Genomic DNA, 26,293 nt, shown 5'->3' with positions numbered 1-26,293 from the left:
TGGGTGAAAACTTCCTGGAGAAGTAGGCACAGGGACGGAGATGGGTGAGGGACCTGGTACCCTGGGACAAGACAGCCCCCACTCCCACCTCGGACGCGTCAACCTCCACGATAAATGGCTCCATTTTGTTGGGCTGAACCAGCACCGGGGCCGAGATAAAGCACTTCTTAAGGACCTCAAAAGCCTGGACAGCCTCAGGGGGGCAGTGGAGGAGATCAGCACCTTTGCGAGTGAGATCCGTAAGAGGCTTAGCGATGAACGAGAAGTTAGTAATAAACCTCCTGTAATAATTAGCGAACCGCAGGAAGCACTGTAACGCCTTCAGGGAGGCAGGTTGGACCCATTCCGCCACAGCCTGGACCTTGGCGGGGTCCATGCGGAATTCATGAGGAGTGAGGATTTGGCCCAAAAATGGAATCTCCTGCACCCCAAACACACATTTTTCGGTCTTTGCAAACAGTTTGTTTTCTCGAAGGACCTGGAGCACCTTCCTGACATGTTCAATGTGGGAGGACTAGTCCTTGGAAAACACAAGTATGTCATCAAGGTACACTACAAGAAATAACCCCAGGTAGTCTCTTAAAATCTCATTTATGAAATTCTGGAAGACCGCGGGAGCATTACACAACCCAAAAGGCATGACGAGGTATTCGAAATGACCTTCGGGCGTGTTAAACGCAGTCTTCCACTCATCCCCCTCTTTGATGCGGATAAGGTTATACGCCCCCGTAGATCAAACTTAGAGAACCATTGGGCCCCCTGAACCTGATTAAAGAGATCAGGAATCAGAGGAAGGGGATACTGGTTCCTTACAGTGACCTTATTCAAGCTTCGGTAGTCAATGCATGGCCTAAGACCACCATCCTTCTTCCTTACGAAGAAGAAGCCAGCACCTACCGGAGAAGTAGAGGGGCGAATGTAACCCTTGGTCAGGCATTACTGGATATACTCTCTCATGGCTTCACGTTCGGGACAAGAGAGATTAAATATCCTACCCTTAGGGAGCTTAGCTCCTAGTACCAAATTGATTGCGCAATCATATTCTCTATGAGGAGGTAACACTTCGGAGGCCTCCTTAGAGAAAACATCGGCGAAGTGCTGAACAAACTCAGGTAGCGTGTTCACCACCTCAGGGGGAGAAATAGAATTAACAGAAAAACATGACATCAAGCATTCATTACCCCACTTGGTAAGGTCCCCAGAATTCCAGTCAAACGTGGGATTATGCAACTGCAACCAGGGAAGGCCTAAAACCAAATCGGACGATAATCCCTGCATTAACAGTACAGAGCACTGCTCCAAATGCATGGAGCCAACAAGGAGTTCAAAAACAGGGGTATGCTGTGTAAAATAACGATTAGCGAGTCGATACCCACTACCGGGACAGGTTTAGGCAAATCAATCAAAGGCATAGCTAGAGACATAGCAAATTCCACAGACATGATATTAGCAGAAGACCCTGAATCCACGAAGGCACTGCCGGTAGCAGACCTACCACCAAAAGAGACCTGAAAGGGAAGCAAGATTTTATTACGTTTCATATTTACGGGAAATACCTGTGCGCCCAAGTGACCTCCCCGATGATCACTTAGGCGCGGAAGTTCTCCGGCTACATTCTTACGCTTAGGACAGTTGTTCACTTGATGCTTGTCATCCCAACAGTAGAAGCAGAGACCATTCTTCCTGCGGAAATCTCTACGTTGTTGGGGGGACACCGAGGCCCCGAGTTGCATAGGTACCTCCGAGTCTTCCGGTGAGGAACGAAGCAACGGAACCTCGGGAGGCATCATGGGGGAGTCAGAGGAGAAAACATCAAGACGTTCAAGTCGTCGTTCCCTGAGACGTCGGTCAAGTCGTACCGCTAAAGCCATAACCTGGTCTAGGGAGTCAGAAGAGGGATAACTAACTAGCAGATCTTTCAGGGTGTTCGACAGACCCAACCTAAACTGGCACCTTAAGGCAGGGTCATTCCACCGAGAAGCTACGCACCACTTCCTAAAGTCAGAGCAATACTCCTCAACAGGTCTCTTACCCTGACGTAAGGTCACCAGCTGACTCTCGGCAAAGGCAGTCTTGTCAGTCTCGTCATAGATGAGTCCGAGAGCAGAAAAGAAAAGATCAACGGAGGAAAGTTCAGGGGCGTCAGGAGCCAAGGAGAAGGCCCATTCTTGGGGCCCTTCCTGGAGCCGGGACATAATTATACCCACCCGCTGGCTCTCAGAACCTGAGGAGTGGGGCTTTAAACGAAAATAGAGCCTACAACTCTCCCGAAAGGAGAGAAAAGTCTTCCGGTCCCCTGAGAACCGGTCGGGCAACTTGAGGTGGGGTTCAAGAGGTGAGGTGAGGGGAACTACCATGGTAGCATCAGGCTGGTTGACCCTCTGAGCCAGGGCCTGGACCTGTAGGGAGAGACCCTGCATTTGCTGAGCCAGGGTCTCAAGGGGGTCCATAGTGGTGTCAGGGACCAGGGTAGACTAGGTATGGGCTTGTGATTATGTAATGACGGGGGTGGGGAGACAGACAAGTGAGCCCTAATCTACCCACCACTCAGTCCCTGCCTACTTGCAACGACCCGCCCTAGGCGACGGGGTACAACTGGGCGACGGTCCCTACGCTCAATAAGTGCACGACAGACAAACAGACAAGGGTACACAGAGCTAGGGGGAGAAAGGGGCAGTTGCCCACGGCAACACCGTGAGCAACAAGAGGAGTGAACAACCGAGTAAAACCAGGAGAGTACGAGGTGCCAAACGCAGAGCAGAAGAGTAGTAAACAAGCCGAGTCAAAAAAGGAGTGTACGAGGTACCAAACACAGAGCAGGAGAGTAGTCAGCAAGCCGGGGTCAATATGAAGCAAGGACAATGGTACAAGAAGCTGCAGCAGGGCCAGGAAACCAAACGAGAAAAATCACAAGCAAAGGAGGAACAGGAAAGGCAGGTATAAATAGACAGAGGGCGGGAGCTAGCTCCGTCTGGCCAGGCTGTGATAGGTTCTCCCACTCCTAAGCCTGTCACCCTGAGTGGTGGAAGATGGAGTCAGTCTCATAGACATAGAAGCAGGTGCAGACTGATTATCTATGGGCGTTAACCCCGAAGCTGTGCCTGGCAGATGATAGATAGATAGATAGATAGATAGATAGATAGATAGATAGATAGATAGATAGATAGATAGATAGATAGATAGATAGATAGATAGATAGATAGATAGATAGATAGATAGATAGATAGATATGAGATAGATAGATAGATAGATAGATAGATCCGTACCTTTTGCATAAAAAATATTTTATAGCACCTGTTAGCTACAGGAGTGATATGAAAAGTCATATTACAACTTTGCTGCTTCCGGTATTCTGCATCACCAACATGGTACCTGCTGCCGTTTCACATATAAAAGGTCTTATTCCCTGAGTTTTGTCCTCCCAGTAGAATTCTGCAGTTTTGTTCTTTGGATTATTTGTACATTTCCTTATTGTGCTTCCTGTCATAAGATCTTGTCCACATTTAACAGATATGTTGAAAAAGCATATTTGATAACATTGTTATTTGCTGCCCAAAACAAGAGTTGAAATGCAGTCTATACTACGAGTTCAACTCAAGCACCTGAATAATGTTTCCGTTTCTGTCTGTAATGTAAATCGTCCAGTATTGTGAACGTTCCCCTTTGACAGTTGTGGTTGTGATATTGTGTTGTACTGTATCAGTGACACAAACCACAGAAGGATTTGAAGCTATTTTGCTATAGATTCTCTGTGGTCAGGATATGCTCACTATGGCCTGAATGAAGAATCATAGTGGAAAGGTAAGCTAGAACCTAGCTCTATATCTGTGGACTGAATGTGAACAACATAGACCTGGTGACATTTATACTGTAGTAAAAGTGGGGAGTTCTTTTCCAACTACAGTCACATCATACTGACGTTTGCAATTACTATATATAGTAGGATTATTACTATATGTGATTCGTTTTCTCTAAAATTCTTGGTCGGATTCTCAAATTTCAATAAGACTTAGTTCAGTCCATTACATAACACACATAAAACACTTTAACACACATAAAAAAAAAAATACTATTAAGAAGGCCATAAAAAACGCTTTTACAGTTTTTTTGTTTTTTTTAAATGTTGATGTCCTAAAATGCATTTTTTACGCATTTTAAACGCCAGCTAAAAATCTGTGTGAAGAAAGCCTAAAGCAGTTTTCCAATTATTTCTGACATGCAAATTAGACACTTAAAAAGGGTCTCATAAGGGCAGCTCAGCACATGTGACCACTCACAATGTCCAAAATGAAAAGTTCCTAATGCTGATTTTAATGAGATCAACAATGGGACCAATGCCATTTGGATCTCAACCCTGATTGTTGTGATCATTGTTCTAACATATCTAATTGTCATGTCAGAAGTTATTATACTGGAAAGAACCTTTAGAAGACTAATTTAATCTGGTCCTTTATAGGACTACATTGTTTCAAAGAACTTTTGTACACTGAGATGATTTAAAGGGGTTGTCCGGTTTCAGCAATCTCACCCCCTGCAATCGCATCACTACCCATAGGCCAAATTTTAACATTAACATACACTATATTATAAACTTGGAGCACAAGACATGCTCAGTTTATCTTATTTTATTTAACGGATTGTGCCAATTTTTGTCATGGTACCCATTTCACATAGGCACAACTATCTATAGGCACCAGCTTAGCTTGTTGATCGTTCCGAGCTAATAAATCAAGTTTCAAGTTGTAAACATCTGTAATGTTCGATTGCTGCATCTTCTTATTTTATTTATGTCTTCTTTCCAAGCGAAAATATCCAGGTTTTGGTTGGATCTATTTTAAGGTGAATTACATAGCCTAATATATTTCATTTCTTTCCATGCATTTCAGTTCATTTACTTAGATATTTGCTACAATACTTGCTTGTTGTCTCTTTATAAACATTGTTTCACCTCCTGTTTTTATGTGTGTGTGCCTCCATTTTTGTGTGTGTGTCTTTTTCACAGGGAAATCTACCTCCAGACTACAGGATAAGTTTGATCGATATCGGACTTGTTATTGAGTATCTAATGGGAGGAGCGTACCGTTGTAACTACACCAGGAAAAGATTTCGAACTCTCTATCACAATTTATTTGGGCCGAAAAGAGTGAGTTAATAGTCTACTTATATTTGTAAAATGTGTTACACATTATATACAGAGAGAAGGGGCCGATCATATATAATTACTGTGTTCCCTATTGCTGCTGATAATACTTAAAGGGAAGGTGTCATGAATTTTTATTTTTTTTATCATATTGCTTTTAGTATGATATGAACATAAATTTTATTTATTTGTGTTCTTGTGTTGTACTTTTTTTTCTTACTTTTACTTCTCTATGGGGGTTGCCATTTTTATTTCATCTCTGTATGTGTCGATTAACGACACATACAGAGATGGAATACGGCACATACATCCCCATAAAGAATGCGAACGGGAGCCGTTCCATTCACTGCAGCGTATGCCGTCTGTGTGGGAATGGCGCATGCGCTGCTCCCACACAGACCAAAACGAAGCTCGTTAGCAGAGCGAAATCCGGCACCATTTTCATGTGGATCAGAAGCCGCTGCCGGACAGTAAGATGACGACTTCTGGTCGCGGCTTCCGGCCATATGTTCAAGGAAGCGAAGACGCAAGGAATAGGAGCGGAGGCGGAAGCTGCGGCAGGAGCAGGTAATTTATGTTCGTTCATGTGATGTGTGTATTATGTTCGTGTATGTTCGTGTTATACTGTCTGCTTAGCACTGTATCTAATCCTCCTACACTGTGCAGTTGCTCAGAAAATGGCGGCACACAGTGTAGGAGGTTTGAGGATTCAAACCCCTCCTTCTCCTGGCACTCGCCAGAATAAGGGAGGGGGGATTGTGTGAGGACACTATAGCGAGTGTGTCTACCCCAAATTTGCAGCATAAAGCAATGAGGTTGCTTTACCACATTGACCATGCTGCAATTTTGGGAACTAGTGACCAGCACATGGAAATGTTATAAATTAGAATCTAATTTATAATATTTCCTAACTTGTGAAAAAATAAAAAAAAATAAAACAATGTGTAATCACTTAAATAATAATTGTCTAACTAAAAAAAATAAAGGGAATGTGTCGCTAGAATTTTTTTTTTTAACAGGGGTTGTTTAGTCCCACAAAGTTGATGGCCTATCCTCAGGACCCCGACTGATCAGAGATTGATAGCTTATCCTGAGGATAGGCCATACATTTTTTTGGGACTGGACAAGCCCTTTAAAGAGAACTTTTCTTTTTTATCTTGAACAATTACTTACAGCGGCCTAGTATTTATTTTCACCTTTTTTCTTAAAATGATATGCACAGTGGTATGTTCAGCAGCACGTATATAAAAAAAAAGCAATGGGCTGAGCCTTATTAAATATATTAAAGCTGAATTGTCACCATATTATGCTTCCTCGTTTAAGGGTAACTTATCATGGGGACAGGTCCACTGTAGTATTAGTCCAATTGGCACTAAAATAACGGAATAGAATACTTGTAGTAATGAGTCTGCTGTATTAATGAGGATAGCACTTCCTTGCTTCTCCCTGCCCCTCTCACCAGTTACTGATGGCCGCTGTGTATCTTTATATGGCTCGTCTATGGCTGGATTCACACTATACGTTTTTGTTGGGTTTCTAACATGCGTTTTTTTGTTTTAATTGATGAACCATGTCTCTCAATGGTGGATTCATCAACTAAAACAATAAAAATGCATGTTAAAAACATAACAAAAATGCACAGTGTGAATACAGCATAATAGTAGAGCAGATCTGCCCCTGTAATAGGATGCCCATAAAATGGCAATCATATTCTGGTGACGCCTTAACACTGGGCAGGCTCGGCAGAAGTAGCACTTGTCCTGCCCTGTTTCTTCTCTAATGAATTCTCATTTAGTATAGATGGGGAAATAATGTAAGATTCCTTGTGGGAATGCAGTGGCGTAGCAAGGGGGGCAGGCGGGCATGTGCTCAGAGCGCAACTAGGTTGTAAGGGAGGGGGGCGCCGCGGTAGAGCAGCTGATCGCTGCTGATAGGCGCCCTGTATGTCGGACACCAGCAGCAGTGATCAGCGTTAGGAAGAGCCAGGTATTCATGCTGCGGCGTTCGGACTGGGGTCTGTGACGGCCCTGGAGTGGACCAGTCCAGTCACCTGACCTGTCACCTGACCTCACTGGTCCACTCCAGGGCTGTCACCGACCCTAGTCAGAAGGAAATCCGCCGCTGCCTGCGCCGCATGACCTCCTCGGCTCCTCCGGTGAGTCACGTCGGGCAGAGTGAAGAGTGGTAGAGGTAGGCTACCGCTCTCCGCTCTGTTTACAGTGTGGCGCTATTTACAAGGGGTGGGGAGTGTGGCGCTATTTACAAGCGGGGTGGCGGGCTGTGTGTGTGGCACTATCTACAAGGGGGGAGTGTGGCGCTATTTACAAGGGGGGAGTGTGCCGCTATCTACAAGGGGGCAGCAGGCTGTGTGTGGCACTATCTACAATGAGGGCTGTGTGGCGCTGATAACAAGGGGGGCTGTGTGTGGCGCTATCTACAAGGGGGCTGTGTGTGGCACTATCTACAAGGGGGCTGTGTGGCGCCTTTTACATGGGGGGGCTGTGTGGCGCTGTCTACAAGGGGGGACAGTGTGGCGCTATTTACAAGGGGGGTCAGTGTGGTTCTATTTACAAGGGGGTCAGTGTGGCGCTATTTACAAGGGGGTCAGTGTGTCGCTATTTACAAGGAGGGGCTGTGTGGCACGATATACAAGCGGGGCTGTGTGGCATTGTCTACAAGTGGGGGCTGTGTGTGGCACTATCTACAAGAGAGGGGGCTGTGTGTGGCACTATCTACAAGGGGGGCTGTTTGTTACTCTATTTACAAGGGGGGGCTGTGTGGAATCATCTACAACAGGGGGGCTGTGTGGCGTTAACTAAAAGGGGGCTGTGTGTGGAGCTATCTACAGGGGGTTGTGTGGCGTTATATACAAGAGGGGGGCTGTATGTGGCACTATTTACAGACAGCTGTGTGTTGCGCTATCTACAGGGGGCTGTGTGGCATTATATACAAGAGGGGGCTGTGTGTGGCGCTATCTACAGGGGGCTGTGTGTGGCGCTATCTACAAGGGGTCTGTGTATGGCGCTATCTACAGGCAGCTGTGTGTGGCATTATCTACAAGGGGCTGTGTGTGGCCTCTATAATTTATTTTCTTCTAATTTATTGTTATGGCAGCTCCCTTATAGAACTATATTGCTTGTAAAATGTACAAATAGGGGGAAGGAGATGTCGGAAAAGAAGTTGGCGGAGGTGTGCCAATCTGAATCTTTGCCCTGGGTGCAGGAGAACCTAGCTACGCCACTGGGGAGCGTTTAGAAAGGGGTAGAGGCTGCTGGCCCGGTATCTTGAGTCTAATGTACTCAATATTTGTAAAAATAGATTATTAGAGTAATAGAATATTCTGAAATGCAAAGCTTGTTAAGAAAAAAAAACAAAAAAACATTGGGTTTAAGTAAATTTAGTACAGAGAGAGGTGGAGGGCTTACCTATAGCAACCAATCATATTACTGCTTTTATTTTGAGAAGGCCTTCTGAAATATAAGTGTTGCAATCTGATTGGTATTTATGATTAACTTCTCCACTATTCCCTTGAATTAGATATGTACATCAATGTGTACTTAAGATATCGTTTTTTCCTTAAAATGGTTTATGTTTACAACCCTTTGAGACAGCGGTACAAAAATAAATTTTCCAATTATGATACTGAATGGTCTCAGGACATAAGAACCTTTAGCTATTCAAGGGGACTAAATAATACTAAAACCACCCATAGCTCATCACTGCTTTAGAGCAATACTCCGTTATAAAGCTGCATAAGACAACAAAATATATTATGAGAGCAACATATCTCTTCGCTTAACAATTATCATATATCCAGTTGTTAACATCTATTTTGCCCTTGGGACACAAGGGAGTTAGAAAAACGGAAGACAACATACATCACTTGTTCTGTCTTCCTTTACAGCAATAAATCTATGTCCCCAACTCCCAAATCATATTAACACCTTCTGATTACCTTGTTTTATATGTTTTATGAGCACATAAAATCTTTTATCAGACTCTTTACGCAGCTTCACCTCCCTCTCCTGTCATCTTTATATTCCCCTTTTGCTACTTTTCATATGAACAAATCTTCACTCATAATGAATATTTCCGTTAACTTATACAAGATAAATATAGAAAAGAAACCATTTCCTATAATTGTAATATAATGGTATTGTGTGTCCGTAATAGATATAATATTCACAGACCTTATTTGCTATTTTTTACCTCACAGCCAAAAGCCCTAAAGCTACTTGGAATGGAGGTAAGTTTCCACTCATCTTTCTTTCAGGTTTCTGCATGAAAAACATCAGTCAACATTTTGTTTTGTTTTTTGCTAAGGATATGTTACAGGTATTAGTGGCAATCATGCAACCCCACATCATAAAAAAACTATGGTTTAAAGAGAATGTATCATCAGAAAATAAGATATTAAAACCAGGTTTTATTATAAACATAGGCCCAGATTAAGTCTGATTGGCGTTTCATGCGAGAGTCTTAGACTGAGACCCGCAACAGTAAAATGCGACAAATTTATTAAAAGGTACTCGCCTCTTAAGAAACTTGTTGCAACTTGGGCTATCTGTGTGCAACAAAGTAAAAATCTTTGCGTAAAAAAGATATGCGCCATAACTTGCGAGTTTTTAACACCGGAGAGCTGGCGTAAAGCTGTTAATAGATTCCCCTCATAGTTTTTAAACATTATTTTTGGTGTTTTTATTCTTTTGTTACTATCCACATATAAAAAAAAAATTATATTGCAGTTTTCACACTGGCCACTAGAGCAGACACAGTAAGCTATAAATCACAGGATTAGGAGAATCTTCACATTATTATTGGAGGGTGGGTAAGTTAATGACCGCTCTATTGGAGGCCTAGATAAGGCAGCATAGCAACACTATACACTATATGCACAGATAAGGCGCTGTATGTGTCTACCCAGTCTCTGCGGGAGGGGCTGTACTCCATCACTTCATAAAGACTTTAAAAATCTAGGATTTCTCTGTCAATTGACTTCCATTCATTTCAGCTGACAACAAAACTGCCAGAAACCCCCCAAAAAAGGACATGTGGTAGTTTAAAAATGTTTAAAACATTTTGCCCACGTATTGTGAATGGGATTTTTCTAAATCTTGTTCATTACCATGTAACATCTGGATGTTGCAGTAAATAACTGCAGCAACCAAGCGACAAATCAAAATTGTTTAGATATGCTTCACACACAGTGGTTTAGTTAAAAAGCTGCAACATCTTAACACTTCAAAAAATTATTAATTACAAAAAATTACAATTAATTATTAATTACATGAAATCTTTTAGCTGCAGTAAGGAAAATTAACAAAGAAAATCCCATGTAACTATAAATGCCACAAATGCTTTCTTTTAGTTTGTGGTTTTCAAATTTACTGTTTTTTCCTGTTTAAAGGGGTTGTCCAACTATAACAACTTATCACCTATGCATACACGATAGGTGATAAGCGTTTGATTGCTGGGGGTCCCACCGCTAAAACCCCAATAATCACAAAAAAGGGGGTCCGAGTCCCCTGATTCTACGGAGCGGCGGTCACACCGTGATTACACACTTATTACCTACCCTGCAGATAGATGATAAGTTGTTGTGGTAGGAGAACCCCTATAAGTCAATACCAGTTTGGCCATATTAGGCTTTGTTTACATTCATAATGGAAGCTACAATGCTGTGCCGTATCTGTCATATGTATTGACTTATAATGCACTGTAGGGGGTTCTGCCAATCTGATGGCTGGAGTAGCAAAAGAGAGAGAGATATAGAGATATATCTATATATATCATCAACATAAATCATTATTCTAACACCCTGTATTTTTACATTTATATTTTAAATTGTCATATACATCATTGTCCTAACAAACTTTTTGAGAAATATATATTTGTAAGTTGAAGTTATGGAGATTTATTATTTATTTACTAATTTCACTAGATATTACATAACCTGTGTTATTTTGTTTCCTCACATGGGATGAATAATAAAGAGTTCGAGTAAAATCCTCTCCTATATTTATAGATATAGTTTGCTAATAGATAGGGCATGCTGTGGGTTTGAAAAACGTCAGTATGTGCCAAAATCATGGCATGCTTCATCACGTAACATATTAGACGTATTCTGTCCTAAAAGCATTGCTTCTACGGGTGAATAATGTGCCTTGCAGTGACATTATATAGCAGCACATAGGGTGTCTATGGGTCAATAGTACAAAACTGTAGGACCCTGTGGGCTACCACACAGGCCCTGTTCAGAGAACCATACAATGCCACGTACATGGACCCTACACGTTTACTTCTTCTGTCTTATTTTGAGTTGCACATAAGTGAATAATGAAAATAATGTTAGCATGCCTTCCATGCATATAACTATGATCCTTTAATTCATCCAACTTATTATGATGTCTGTGACAGGATGACATACCAATGAGAGGAAGGAAGACTACCAAAAAAAGAGAAGAGGAGGTGGACATTGACTTAGATGATCCAGAGATAAATCATTTCCCTTTCCCATTCCATGAGCTGATGGTATGGGCTGTTCTGATGAAGAGGCAGAAGATGGCTTTGTTCTTTTGGCAGCATGGAGAAGAGGCAATGGCCAAAGCACTAGTAGCATGCAAGCTCTGCAAAGCCATGGCACATGAAGCATCTGAGAATGATATGGTTGATGACATATCACAGGAGCTAAATCACAACTCCAGGTTGATATTGTTTTCTCAAGTAGCAATACTATGAAGAATTATTTTATGAAGATGTGATAGAATGGAACATCATTCAGCTATAACATTAAAACCAGTGACAGGGAAAGTAAATAACATTGATTATCTAATTACAATGATGCCCCACATGGGGAGGGATATAGTAGGCAGAAATTGAACAGTCAGTTCTTGAGAGTGATGTGTTGGAAGCAGGAAAAATGGGCAAGTGTAAGGATCTGAGTCAATTCACAAAGGGGTTAAATTGAGATGACTAGACGAGTAGGTCAGAGCATCTCCAAAATGGCAGGTCTTGTGGGGTGTTCCCTGTATAGAGTGGATAGTACCTACCAAAAGTGGTCCAAGGAATTACAACCTGTGAACCACCGCCAGGGTCATGGGCGCCCAAGGCTATTAATGTGCGTGGGAAGCGAAGGCTAGCCCGTCTGGTTCGATCCTACAGAAAAGTTACTGTAGCAAAAATTGCTAAAAAAAAAAAAGGTAATGCTGGCTATGATAGAAAGGTGTCAGAACACACAGTGAATTGCAGCTTGCTGTGTTTGGGGCTAAGTTGCCCGCAAACTGGTCAGAATGCCCAAATTGACTCTTGTCCACCACTAAAAGTGCCTACAATTGTTATATGAGCATCAGAACAGGACTATAAAGCAACAGAAGTAGATGGCCTGGTTTGATGAAGCACGCTTTCTTTTGCATCTTTTTGTGGACGGCCAAGTGCATACATGTTGCTTACCTGGGAAAGAGATGCACTATGGGAAGAAGGCAAGGTGCCAGAGGCAACGCTTTGCTGAGAAACCTTGGGTTATGGCATTCATGTAGATGTTACTTTGACACGTACCAGCTACCTAAACATGGTTACAGACCAAGTATAGCCCTTTATGGCAACAGTATTCCCTGTGGCCTCTTTTAGCAGGATAATATGTCCAACAACACTGCAAAAAATTTTCAGAAATGGTTCGAGGAACTTGACAAATAGTTGAAGGTGTTGACTTGGTCTGCGAATTCCCCAGATCTCAATCTGATCGAGAATCTGTGGGATGTGCTGGAAAAACAAGTCCGACCCATGAAGACCTCACCTCGCAACTTACATGACTTAAAGGATCTAATGCTAACGCACCAGGTCTTGGATTTTGGATGCCTCGACGTGTCACAGCTGTTTTTGCAGCACAAGGAAGACCTACACACTATTAGACAGTAAAAAACAGAAAAAAGTTGGTCTGCTCACCACACATGCAAGGTAAAGACATCACGTCCCATCATCAATTGGTGCTCGGACAGGAAATCTATGTCGGAGGTAGGCAGGGATTCAAGGAAAATAGTGAAGAGTTCGACACGCGATAGAGTATAAAAATGCAATGCCCCATAGAGAAGGTTCTCAAACCCAAGAGAGGGGGGACTGGAAGAAAATTCGCTTTGTGGATCCTTAAAATGGATACAAGATTCCCGAAAGGTCTGAATTATAGAATGGACCTGATGTATATTTACTAACTTAATATCCTTATTACGCTTAGTTTAACTTATACAGCCCTCTTAAATTCATACGCAATTCAATTTATTACAGTTTCACACATCCGACCATGCCACGATCATATAGCGCTTTTTGCACATTTATATGTGCACATACATTTTTTATATACATTTTGCTATCATATATATTTTTTATCTTCTGACATATCTATATCTTGTAATTTGCTTTCCCGGTTGCATGTGGATACCTGTGACATATGGTGTGTACAACAGAACCAAGAACTGTATAACACAGAGAAACAATTAAGAGCCTTTGACGCCAATGTATATATATAAAAGTTTTAAATTTTATTAAACAAACACCATACAAGTTAAAATAAACAAAAAGATATGACTCTAGTATAACAGGCAGAGACTGCACAGAATTTTGTTGCTAACTATAGTCTATGGGCAAGCATGTAGATATATTAGATAGACATCTATTACAGAAATGTATTACAGCGGCAGTGCATTGAACAAAGTTAGCTGTCAAATCATGGACTTACCCATAAGTAGCAACAGAGAGTAAGATAGTGTCTGCTCCGCCGTATAAACCTCGACGCGCGTTTCGCCACGTATGCTTCCTCAAGGGGATGTATAATAGTGTGTGTCCCATCGCTACCCATATATATTCCCTAGACCGTATGATTATGATGATGTACAGCGGCGCATCACCGCTGAAACGGCCGAAAGCGAGGCAAGCCCCACATCCGGCTCCAGGCACGGCAGCACGTGTCCAGATTCCCAACGCGTAATGGGAGTTCCGGACATGCGCAGTGCGCCCAAGGAGGCGGAGGGGGAGTACATCCCAGGCAGCCATCACAGCGGACATGCGCACAACACCACCAAATCAAAGTTATGGGAACCTGAAACAATGTACTTCTGTTAGACGATCTCCCTATCCTCATACTATGGATTGTGTTAGCGGTGTGTGTATTAGTAAGTCCACTAAAAGTGTCTCACCCTAATAAAGTGCATGTAGGACATAGATGTAAAAGGGTTACATCATAACCCAATAATTATAAATGTATTAAAAGAGAGATTGGTATCTTTATTTACGAGTGTATCTAGAGCTAAAAAAACGAAACTAAAAAAGGGGCAACTACATAGACATACCGCATTCGAATATTACTACATGGGACAAATTAATCTGGTTTTACGGCTACCATCATGTGTATGGACTAAAAAAAGAGAGTGAGTGTCGAGATTATGTATAAGGAAAAGGAAGAGTAATAAAATTCAAAAAAGAAAAGGGATAGTCCGCAACAAACAGTGTATGAATAAAGAATCAAAAATAGCACAAAAAAATAAATTATCATTAAGGGGTACATAATGACCCAAATACATATAAAAAAAAAAACCAGTGTTATAAAAAACAAACTGATGACACAAAACATTGATAAAAAAGGAAGGAGATTAGTAAAAAAGAAACCGAAAAAGCACGAAAAAGTATTCAAATACATATAATATAAATATGAATATTGATTACCCCAATCAGTAAATACAGAGAAATCAATAAATACAGTACATTAGTGACCCAAATACATAAATAGAGCGCCCCATATCCCAAAAATAAAATATTAATTAGGTAAGTCAGTAAATACAAATTTATAATAAATACAGTACATAGTGACCTAAATATATGGGTAGACCACCGCATATATAGAAGTGGTGAAATATTATATATAGAAGTATAAAAAGTATTAGGTAACAGTAAATAAATACGGGAAAATCAGTAAATAGAATACACAAAATTCTGTGCAGTCTCTGCCTGTTATACTAGAGTCATATCTCTTTGTTTATTTTAACTTGTATGGTGTTTGTTTAATAAAATTGAAAACTTTTATATATATACATTGGCGTCAAAGGCTCTTAATTGTTTCTCTGTGTTATATAGATTAGTTCATGGAGCCGCCTAGATGATATGGGGGGACAGTGGTGGTTTAAACAGTCTCTAGCCCTTACTATAACTTTGTTTGGAGACTACATATAGAACCAAGAACTGGTTGCGTTTTCCGATATGGTCCACTCTTGCACACTTTAATCCATGCCTGATTGCCCCTATAAATGGACAAACATGATATGAATTCAGAGCAGAGCAGAAATATGGGATTTGTATTGATTTAAGATGATTATTGGAATATGATTTATTGCATCATTTAATTGCAATATTCCAGATATATCTTTCCATCATCAGGGTTTAAACTCTGATGTGGTTTGTAAATGCATAATGAAACTAACTATGCACTGCCCATTTGAAAACCATGAATGGGTTAATTTTCCCTCCATGGCCACACACTTTTCTTACACCTGATCTATAAAACAGAGCCATTGTATCAGGAGTGTAGCTATGACTAAGAACTGAGAAGTTCGAAACGCGTAAGAGTTCTCTACCCGGGATTTTAAACACTATTTTTACCATTATTTCATACCAATAAACAGCATTGCATTTTTATACTCTATCATGTGCCAGACCCTTCACAAATTGGCAGGTGGTTTTAATGTTATAGCTGAACGGTATATGTTACTGACATGCCAGATACATTGTAAATTATGTTTAAAATGCTAAGTGGTATGCCATTCCAAAAACCTGGCCTACCCTGCACTGCATGCCCCAACTTGACGCATGTCTGCTTTAAACTTATCCTGTTAAAGTGGTTTAGCATGCAGTTTCAATTCTCTCTATTTTAAACTTATTTCAAGCTTATGGATTCAGTTGAGAAGGAGGTAATAGATATCAATATAATTTGTCCCACATGACCATAACTAGGCAACATGTCTTGTGATCTATAGTGTGATCATGTTTATCTAAGATGTGGTGATCTATCAGACCTACTTAAAATGGTATTCCAGTTTCAGCAATTACAGTGTATTCATTATATAATGTACAATTATTTAACTATATAATACTCCTCATTTTTCAAGATTTCTCTTCCAGAGGATAAAAACATGACCTGGCCATGTGATGGACACACATGTGCATGGCTTTGTGCAAGACACAGCTCTGATAACTGTACAATAACTGTAATGTGCTGAGCACCATCGTGTCTATCACATATTTATGGAAATGTGTGGAAGACCACCTATCACACAAGATTGTCAAGAGATCACATAGGTGTGCACCACCCAATAAAGTCATATGATTGAGGAAGGGAAAGGGGGAAGAAAGTATGTGATCTGTAATTAAGAGTTAACTTTTATTGGTATACATTAAATGAACAATTGAGCTAAAAAAGCCAGAATGCTGGCGAAACGCGCGTCGGGTGCTCTATAATTTTAATGTCCACTGGTGCACTTAGGGCCATAGTTGCCATATCTAGGCTCATTTGCTACCGATTGCTTTCACTGCATTGCTGACAGCAGCCGGCTGTTTAACTTACAGCACGAGCGTGCTATTAGCGCAGCACACCCTGCTGTTACTCCTGAGCAGCTGGGTGTCAGCTCCCACCAGCCGCTACGTTCCTTTTGACCGCTGGTGAACCCACCGTGCGGTCTTGTCATTGGGCTCACAGCACCAACGTGCTGTCAGCACAAGCATACCCCGCTGTCATTTTTGAGCGGCTGGGTGTGAACTCTCACCAGCCGCTACGCTCTTTCTGACCGCCGGTGAATTCACCGAGCGGTCCTGTCATTGGTGCACTCACTGGATCAGGGCTGCTGCCTTGCAGGACAGCTCATCCTGAGGGGCTCCTTGATCTCTCAGCACTGGAGGCATCGCTCCGTTCTGAGAACCATTACACTTGCCAAGTCTGACTCCACTGACAGTTGAGTCACACTCTGGCAGAGATTTGCGTTACCGCCTCTCAGCTGACGCTGAGCGCGGCCACAGCTAGGCAACCCCGGCTGTTCCTGCAGATGTGAAACACAACACGATCAACCTACTGCCTTACATCTGCACATACTGCTTTTGACTCATAATAAAATTTATTCTACCTTCTCTAAGTCCTATGTCATTCAGCATGGCGATCACATTGCTATACAATTGACAGCTCTGCAGCCATCACTGTGCCACACCCTCAGGTTTTGGTTCACCTAGATCTTTACCTGGGGGCGTATATAGCAAGGTCACATTCACACTGTGCTGCAGCACAGCCGCATGGTAGTGCTATCGGCCACCATTGCCCTTATATTAGCATAGCTGCAGTCTTAGACTTCAAGCATGGTAGCGCAATAGTGTTCCCCTCACTGAAGCACTGTTGACAGCAACACATTCCATTTATTATCCATATACCATACTTTACTACACATGGCCCACAGGTATGTGAGTTTGGGGGTCACTCACACATACCTTGGTGCACCATTGGACTTTTAGCTCAATTGTTCATTTAATGTATACCAATAAAAGTTAACTCTTAATTACAGATCACATACTTTCTTCCCCCTTTCCCTTCCTCAATCATATCACATATTTATGGCATATTCATAGGAGCGAGCTCAGCTGTTTCCATAGAACTTAATGGAGAGAGGCGTGCACATGCGCAGCCACCCCTCCATTCATTATTTACCTGGATGTGGCAGCTGGCAGCCACAAATGTGTGATTTGGGAATACTCCTTTTAACATTATTCTCGGTTGCTAGTTGTTATTACACAGTGATTATACACTATATGTATTATATAGTGAATGCATATTGACTTCCCTTTACTCAGAGTGTCATTTTATGCCTTTTGGGAGGCTGTAATAACTGGAGCTCAACCAAGTTATATAGTTTATAAAATTTACAGTTTCTATCTAGCATGCACATGTAAAAATGTCCAATAAAATTTTTGGTTCACATGGAAGCATACATCATTATTCTGAAATTTCTAATAGTGTAAGTAAGGCTCTGATAATGTACTAAAGAAGTAATAATTACTATGGATTATTCTACCTAACATATTCAACACATTAAAATCTAGCATAAATATTTAAACTCATATTTTAGAGGGGTCGAGTATGACATTTCAGATATCGGAATCTATTGTGTAAGTTGGCACTGGTCTTCATGTTCTGTCTTGTAATTTAATTACAATATTTACTGGACTTTTCAATTAAACCATACAGCGCCATAAAAAACTGTATTTCATTTAAAAACTGTATCTCTGGTTAACTCAGGTTGTCTTTGTGTTATATTAAATTTTATTTGAAGATCTAAAAGAATTTTGACAAATATGCAAAAATAGTAGAAATCAAACCAGAACCTGGATTAGTAATTTCTCTTGTACCTGCTTCTAATCTGTTTTCATTTGCGCCTTGTACATCTAGCTCTGTAACAATAGGCATTGACAAGAAATCCTGCCGTGAGTGTGATTAAATGTAATAAGTAAACAAGAGCATTTTGTTTTAGAGAGTTTGCGCAGCTGGCAGTAGAGTTATTGGACCAGTCATACAAGCAGGACGAGCAGCTGGCAATGAAGCTGCTGACCTACGAGCTAAAGAATTGGAGCAATGCCACATGCCTGCAGCTTGCGGTGGCAGCCAAGCATCGAGACTTCATTGCTCACACATGCAGCCAAATGCTTCTGACAGATATGTGGATGGGCAGACTCCGGATGCGTAAGAATTCGGGTCTTAAGGTTAGAAACATTATGTAACAAAGTGTACTTTACTTTTTAGAACATTCATTTCTTTTTTGACAAAATGTTATAGTTTTGTTTCTTTAAATGTTGTTTTACTTTTTTTAAGTTTTAATACAAGTGACACTTTTGTTATTGTTTATTTAAAGCGCCACCTTTATCATAAAATAGTGATGCTTTAAAAAAGGATATCTCCATATAAAGTATTGCTCATGTGACAGCACTCAGTGGAGGAGAGCTACTGACTGACAGGTCTCTCCTACTCAAATACCGCCTACTTATCCTATTCAGAAGGACTTAAGGATAGACAAATAGCACCCTCAAACTCCGGTTGGGGGGCTGTGCTGTTAGAACCCATAATTGGCGTCTTATAAATAACCTTATTTAATGCACCACTGTCTCAATGATAGTGGCATTTTAAGTTTCCCTTGTCTCATTGTGGAAGGGCATTGTGGATAGCAATGTAACTATTGCCTGACAAGAAGAGCAGTAAAGTAGGATAAGATAGATTATGATAGTAAGCATGGGTTTTCATTGCATTTCAGAAGCAGAGAAGCAAGTAGCAGTATAGAGTGACTAGGGGTTATCAAGACACTGCTCAGTCATTTTTATGGACAGGAGAACAACTGTCATTTTTATGAACAGGAGAACGGCTGTCGTAAATAATTGATGAAATAGTTATGATTACAATATCATCAAATTCCTGAGTTCTCCTTTTACTAGTCTTACTATTCTAGTCGTCTGTTTCTGAGTTGTTTTGGTCTGCGACACAAGTAGGAGATGGGTGACAACCAATAATGATGTTATCACAATGCATAAAGTAGTTGTCACCCAGAAGTAGCAGTACTGTACTTTATTTCCAGAAACCTCTCTTGTTCATGGGCTGTGTCTCAGACCCAGAAGTAATTCATGTCATAGAAACCCTAATTAAGGCCCCATGCACACGACCGTAAAAAACCTCAGTTTTTGCGGACCGCAATTGCGGCTGCAAAAACGGAGCCATTCACTTTCATTGAACACCGACACCTTTCGGTAGCACTACGGAAGGGTGTCCGTGCCGTGGAAATGTTCCGGGAATTATGGAACCTGTCCGTTCTTTTGCATTTTGTATGGGAGCACGGCCCGAAAATGCGGCTGTCAGTCGGCGGCCGGCCGTGCCCGCAATCGTGGGCCGTGATTGCGGGCACGGTCGTGTGCATGGGGCCTAACTTTGTAGAGCATGATTTTACATTGTATGATCCATGAATTACAAATACAAAGGCATAACTTTGAAGTTCCTGAGCCCGAATGTAAAATGTTGGTCCTCACTGTGACCATGTTTTTTTTATTAGGTCATTCTAGGAATTCTACTTCCTCCTTCAATCCTTAGTCTAGAGTTCAAAAACAAAGATGAGATGCCATACATGTCCCAGGCAAATGAAATAGATCTGCAGGAGAATCAAGTGGAGGAGCCAGACAAAACAGTGAAAGACAAAGAAGATGATGACATGGAGTTGACGGTATGAATGAGCCAGCAGATACTTGTTTAGAGTACATCTTCCCTAGACGTTTAATAAAGTGTCAATTAGAATAAACTTTGTAACTTATCACATGTTGTCATCTTACCTACATGTCCCATATCATCCCCACTTAGCCATCCTGCTCAGTCCCTCACTTCTCTCCTTGAACACGTTGAAGTCTACTAATACCCTTTTCAATGGAGATTGTCTTATATGCTTCTGATAATGACTCCTTTACTGTCTGTGTCTTAAATTCATCCCCTTTATGCATTGAAATTGCGTTTTCTAACATTTTAGCAAGTTTATCATGAGATTATATATTTTGTAATTTTTTCAAAAGAAACATTCACTAGGTGAACTAGCTTGTAATTGACTCTCAATGTCATAATATATCCCAACAACAAATTGTATACATTTCTATGATAATCCTATGAATGATTTATCATATCCCCAATCTAGACTTAAATCACCCCTATGGCTAAACATCTTCCCCAGACAAAATTACATTTTTATGTAAGTGGAGGTATTTTATTTCAAGATCTACATGAAGGATAAGAAATATAACTTCGAGGGATGGGCAGTTTAAAACACAACTTTTTTACGCAGGGAGTGGTGAGGGTGTGGAATCGCCCACCTGAGGAAACAATTCAAGAAAGAATGATGGACTTCAAGACAAAATTAGATGCTGTAAGTACTTGGAGACCCAAGGTCATGACCAGAGGGTGAGCAGGATGGATAACCTCCTTAATTCCATGTATCATTCCTTCACTCCCCTCCCCCATGTTCTGGTGATTAATCAATTCATTACACATCCTTATCTTGTTCCCATCCTTCACCATATAAAGAATACTATGATTTATAATTGAAAATACATTTTTATATTTATGAACTTTTCCAAAACCGAATATAGCTATTTTATACATAAACTTTAATTCACTGGCGTAGCTATAGGGGTCGCAGCGGTCGCAATTGCGACCGGGCCCCGAAGCCAGGGGGGCCCACGGCCCCCCGCACCACATCAATAAAAAGTTACTATAGTAACTCGGGCCGCGGGCCCCTGTTACTATAGTAACATACTTTACTTACCTTCCTGGTTCCGGATCGCAGCGGAGGTCCTGACGTCAAGCGCTGTGCGCAGCGCATGATGTCACAGCGCTATGCCGCCGCGCACAGCATCGAAACTACAGAACTCCCGCCGCGGCCGAAGAGGAAGGTAAGGTTAGCCCTGACTGGCGGGGTCTGACTCCCGGGACCCGCCAATCAGCTGTTTTGAAGGGGCCGCAGCACTCGTACGAGAGCTGCTCCCCTTCATTCCGGTCACTTCATTCCGGTCACACTGTGAATCGGTGTCGGCGATTCACAGTGTGGGCGAGTAGTGAAATGAAGGGGAAGCAGCTCTCGTACGAGTGCTGCGGCCCCTTCAAAACAGCTGATTTGCGGGTCCCGGGAGACACATCAGCTATTGATGACCTATCCTGTGGATAGGCCATCAATGTTTAGGGACTGCACAACCCCTAAGCCTACGATGTAGCAGGCTTAGGGGGCCCATGAGACAGGATCACAGATTGTGTGATCCTGTCTGCTGGGCCCTGTATCTAAGCCAATCACATGGTAGGCTTAGATACATGGCCCATGCGTGATCCTGTCTGCTGGTCCCTGTATCTAAGCCTACCACACTGTAGGTTTAGATACAGGGTCCCAGCACACAGTAATCTTATACTGTATAAGATTACTGTCTGCTGGACCCTGTATCTAAGCCTACGTTGTGGTAGGCTTAGATACAGGGTCCCACTGACAGTATCACACATGGGCCCTGTATCTAAGCCTTAGGGTATGTGCACAGACACTAATTACGTCCGTAATTGACGGACGTATTTCGGCCGCAAGTACCGGACCGAACTCAGTGCAGGGAGCCGGGCTCCTAGCATTATAGTTATGTACGATGCTAGGAGTCCCTGCCTCTCTGCCGGACAACTGTCCCGTAGTGTAATCATGTTTTCATAAGTACGACGCTAGGAGCCCGGCTCCCTGCACTGTGTTCGGTCCGGTACTTGCGGCCGAAATACGTCCGTCAATTACGGACGTAATTAGTGTGTGTGCACATACCCTAACACACGTGTTACTAATCATTTTTTGTGTGTTTTCTTACAGGTTCGGTCGTTGGACTACGGCAGATTCCAGGACTATTTCGATGACAGCTTTTTTTTTTATTAATAAAATGGTTAATGAGGGTTGTGTGTTTTTTTTTTTATTTCAATAAAATATTTTTTCTATGTCTTTGTGTTTTTTTTTTAAACTATATTACTACCGCCTTAGTAATGGCCGCCGGCTGATTGACAGCATCCATTGCTAAGGCGGGGCTTAGTGTTACCGGATGCAGAGGCTAACACTAACCCCCTTTATTACCCCGGTACCCTCCGCCACCAGGGGTGCTGGGAAGAGTCGGGTACGATCCAGTACCTGACCATCTGTAGTGATGGTCGGCCACTGGGGTGGCCGCAGGCTGGTATTATCAGGAGGGGAAAGGCCAAAAACAGTGGCCCTTCCCATCCTGGTAATGCTAGCCTGCTGCTGCTTTATTGTATCTGGCTGATTATGAAAATGGGGGGGACCCCATGTCATTTAAAAAAAAAAATAATTGGAAAGAACGATGTCGGGTCCCCCCCATTTTTCATAACCAGCCAGATACAACACAGCAGCAGCAGGCAGCATTACAAGGGTGGGAAGGGCCACTGTTTTTGGCCTTCCCCAGCCTAATACTACCAGCCTGCGGCCACCCCGGTGCCTGACAGTCACTACAGATGGTCGGGTACTGGTTCGTACCCGGCTCTTCCCAGCACCCCTGGTGGCGGTGGGTACCGGGCTAATAATGGGGGTTAGTGTAGCCTCTGCACCGGCTAACATTAAGCCCCGCCTTAGTAATGGAGATTGTCAATCAGCCAGCGGCCATTACTAAGGCAGTGATAATAAAGTTTAAAAAGATACAAGCACATAGAAAAAATATTTTATTGAAATAAAAAAACACAACCCTCATTAACCATTTTATTGAGAATAAAAAAAACGCCGTCATTGAAGTCCAACAACCGAACCTGTAAAAAAAACACAAACACACAAAAATAATTAGTAACACATAAAGAAGCAAAATTATTATTCTTACCTATCCTGGGTCCAGCGCTGGAGCCGCAATGTCAGCGAGCTGGGCCCTGTATCTAATCCTATCATGTGTGATACAGTCTGCTGAGCTGTGTATCTAATCCAATCATGTATGATACTGTCTGCTGGGCCCTATATCTAATCCGATCATGTGTGATACTGTCTGCTGAGCCACTGTATCTAATCCTATCATGTGTGATACTGTCTGCTGAGCCACTGTATCTAATCCTATCATGTGTGGTACTGTCTGCTGAGCCACTGTATCTAATCCTATCATGTGTGATACTGTCTGCTGAGCCACTGTATCTAATCCTATCATGTGTGGTACTGTCTGCTGAGCCACTGTATCTAATCCTATAATGTGTGGTACTGTCTGCTGAGCCACTGTATCTAATCCTATCATGTGTGATACTGTCTGCTGGGCCACTGTATCTAATCCTATCATGTGTGATACTGTCTGCTGAGCTGTGTATCTAATCCTATCATGTGTGATACTGCCTTCTGAGCCACTGTATCTAATCCTATCATGTGTGATACTGTCTGCTCAGCCACTGTATCTAATCCTATCCATAGTTTATAGGGTCGTAGTGCTATAGATATGCTATGCTGTCTCATATACACACTTTTTTTGGGGGCGGACACACATGTATTGGGGCTATTTCCCTGTCATTTTAAGCCCTGAGGGTATGTTCACACGGCAGCGTCCGTTACGGCTGAAATTACTGTGCTGTTTTCAGGAGAAAACAGCACCGTAATTTCAGCCGTAATGGCATGTGCAGGCGTCTTTTGCTGCGTCCATTACGGAAGTAATTGAAGCTGGTTTTCCATGGAGTCCATGGAAAACGGCTCCATTTACGTCTGAAGAAGTGACAGGCACTTTTTTACGCACCGCCTTTTGACAGCGGTGCGTAAAAAAAAATGACCATCGGCACAGAACATCGTAAGACCCATTCAAATGAATGGGCAGATGTTTGCCGACGCTTTTGAGCCGCATTTTCGGACGTAATTCAATGCTAAAACGCCCGAATTACGTCCGTAAATAGTGTGTGTGAACCCAGCCTTAGTGACGCCCCGGCTGCTAGTGCTGCATTGTTGGGTCACTTAGGAGACCCAGCGATGCAGCTGAAAGCGGACCGTCGGCCATGAGAAGTTTGCGAGGGGGGGGGGCCCAGTAAGAATTTTTGCATCGGGGCCCATGAGCCTCTAGCTACGCCCCTGCTTTCATCAGAGGAATATTTTGAATAATGAATATAACTTAGGGCCAGCTCACATCAGTGTTGGCCTTCCATTTAGCTTTTCGTTCATCTGTTCTGTCAGAGGAACAGATGAACAGAAAGACAAATGGAAAGTATAGTTCCCGTTTGCAATACCATTGATTTCAATTGTATTTTTTTTTGTTTTAGTTTGTTTCAGCTTGCCTTCGTTCCGCTAGGTTTCCGTATTTTTTTTTCAGGGAAACAATAGCGTAGTGTGCTGCGCTATTGTTTCTGTGAAAAAAAACGGGAATGGAGGGAAACTGAAACAAAAAAATAGCATTGAAATCAATGGTATTGCAAACGGAAACAATACTTTCCATTTGTCTTTCCGTTAATCTGTTCCTCTGATGGAACAACGCTGATGTGAACAGGCCCTTTAGATGTTTCTTTATGCAAAGACATCAGCAGTTGTCATGGGCTTCGCTTGAATCTCTGGCATTTGTAATTGTCATATCTGAAGTTACCTTGTTGTGAACTTAAAATTACTTCTGTAGGGTGGTTATCATAAAAATGACCACAGAAATGCCAATATTGCCAACTTTATAAAATAGTATAAACCAGGACTTTGTCAATTTAGGATATACACGTACTGTGTGGATGCAGACAGATATACACAAATTGTATACACATAATAAAAATACATGCATTTTACAATCATTGCTCTCATACTAAAGCATTCATAGAGGTGACAGGAACAATTTCCCACATAAAATTGTTGTCAAATTGTGCCCATATAGTGCCGTATTGTGTCAGCAAAGTTCCAAAAAGTGGCCAGAGAGAACCATACAATGCCACGATAGAACCATAATTTGCTCACATAGAGTCACATACTGTCCATACGGTGCTATAATGTGCCCAAATTTAGCCATATTGTGTCCACATAGTGCCATAATACAGTACATCATGCAGTCCAATACAGCAGTCCCACATAGAGCCAAATAATCTTCAGATTGTTCCAAACAGTTCCCAGAGAACATCATATTTTGCTAACATTGAGCTGTAATTTTCCTATATAGAGTAGGTGCAAAGAGAGTAGCACACATCGGCTAAAAAATAGTGGGCCGTATTTAATAATGCTATCTTATAGTTAGACAGCGTAAACTTAGACCAGGCAAGCACAACATTTATCACAGTGTTGGATACTGCATTATAATTTTGATGCATCTTACATGACCTGTTGGACTCTTTTCTTCTTCTTTATACCACTTTTGATTTGGCTTATTTTGCACCAGAACTTTATGCCAGATTTTTGTCCCACTTTGGCGCATTCAAGCATGCCCTTTCCAGCAAGCCACGCTCCATTTCAGCTAAGCCACACCCCTTTTTTGGGACACTTTTTAAAAGTGTCTAATGAGTTGCAAATATTAAAATTGTGCCAATATGCGTGTATTTTTTTTTTCTTCACTTTCTGGACACAGTAATAAATCTGCACCAGTGGACTATAATGCACATTATTGCATATTGTGCCC

At 41.9% G+C, this 26,293-nt stretch overlaps 1 protein-coding gene across 3 annotated transcripts in view; it reads left to right on the top strand.

The window, feature by feature from the left end:
- The window catches only part of TRPM3 (transient receptor potential cation channel subfamily M member 3), a 480,072-nt gene that overhangs the window by 329,755 nt on the left and 124,024 nt on the right, over positions 1–26,293 (top strand). For 2 of the 3 annotated variants that reach the window (XM_075827994.1, XM_075827999.1), the window contains exons 13-18: positions 5,003–5,143; positions 9,357–9,386; positions 11,558–11,844; positions 18,688–18,916; positions 20,248–20,415; positions 21,022–21,102. In XM_075827994.1, the coding sequence (XP_075684109.1) occupies positions 5,003–5,143; positions 9,357–9,386; positions 11,558–11,844; positions 18,688–18,916; positions 20,248–20,415; positions 21,022–21,102 (936 nt within the window). The remainder of the gene's footprint in view (positions 1–5,002; positions 5,144–9,356; positions 9,387–11,557; positions 11,845–18,687; positions 18,917–20,247; positions 20,416–21,021; positions 21,103–26,293) is intronic. The other variant, XM_075828007.1, reaches the window with a different exon arrangement.

The sequence above is a fragment of the Rhinoderma darwinii genome, chromosome 1 (assembly GCF_050947455.1).
Source record: "Rhinoderma darwinii isolate aRhiDar2 chromosome 1, aRhiDar2.hap1, whole genome shotgun sequence".
Taxonomy (NCBI): Eukaryota; Metazoa; Chordata; class Amphibia; order Anura; family Rhinodermatidae; genus Rhinoderma; species Rhinoderma darwinii.
The sequence above is the reverse complement of the archived record's forward strand: the minus strand, read 5'-3'. Positions and strand labels throughout refer to the sequence as shown.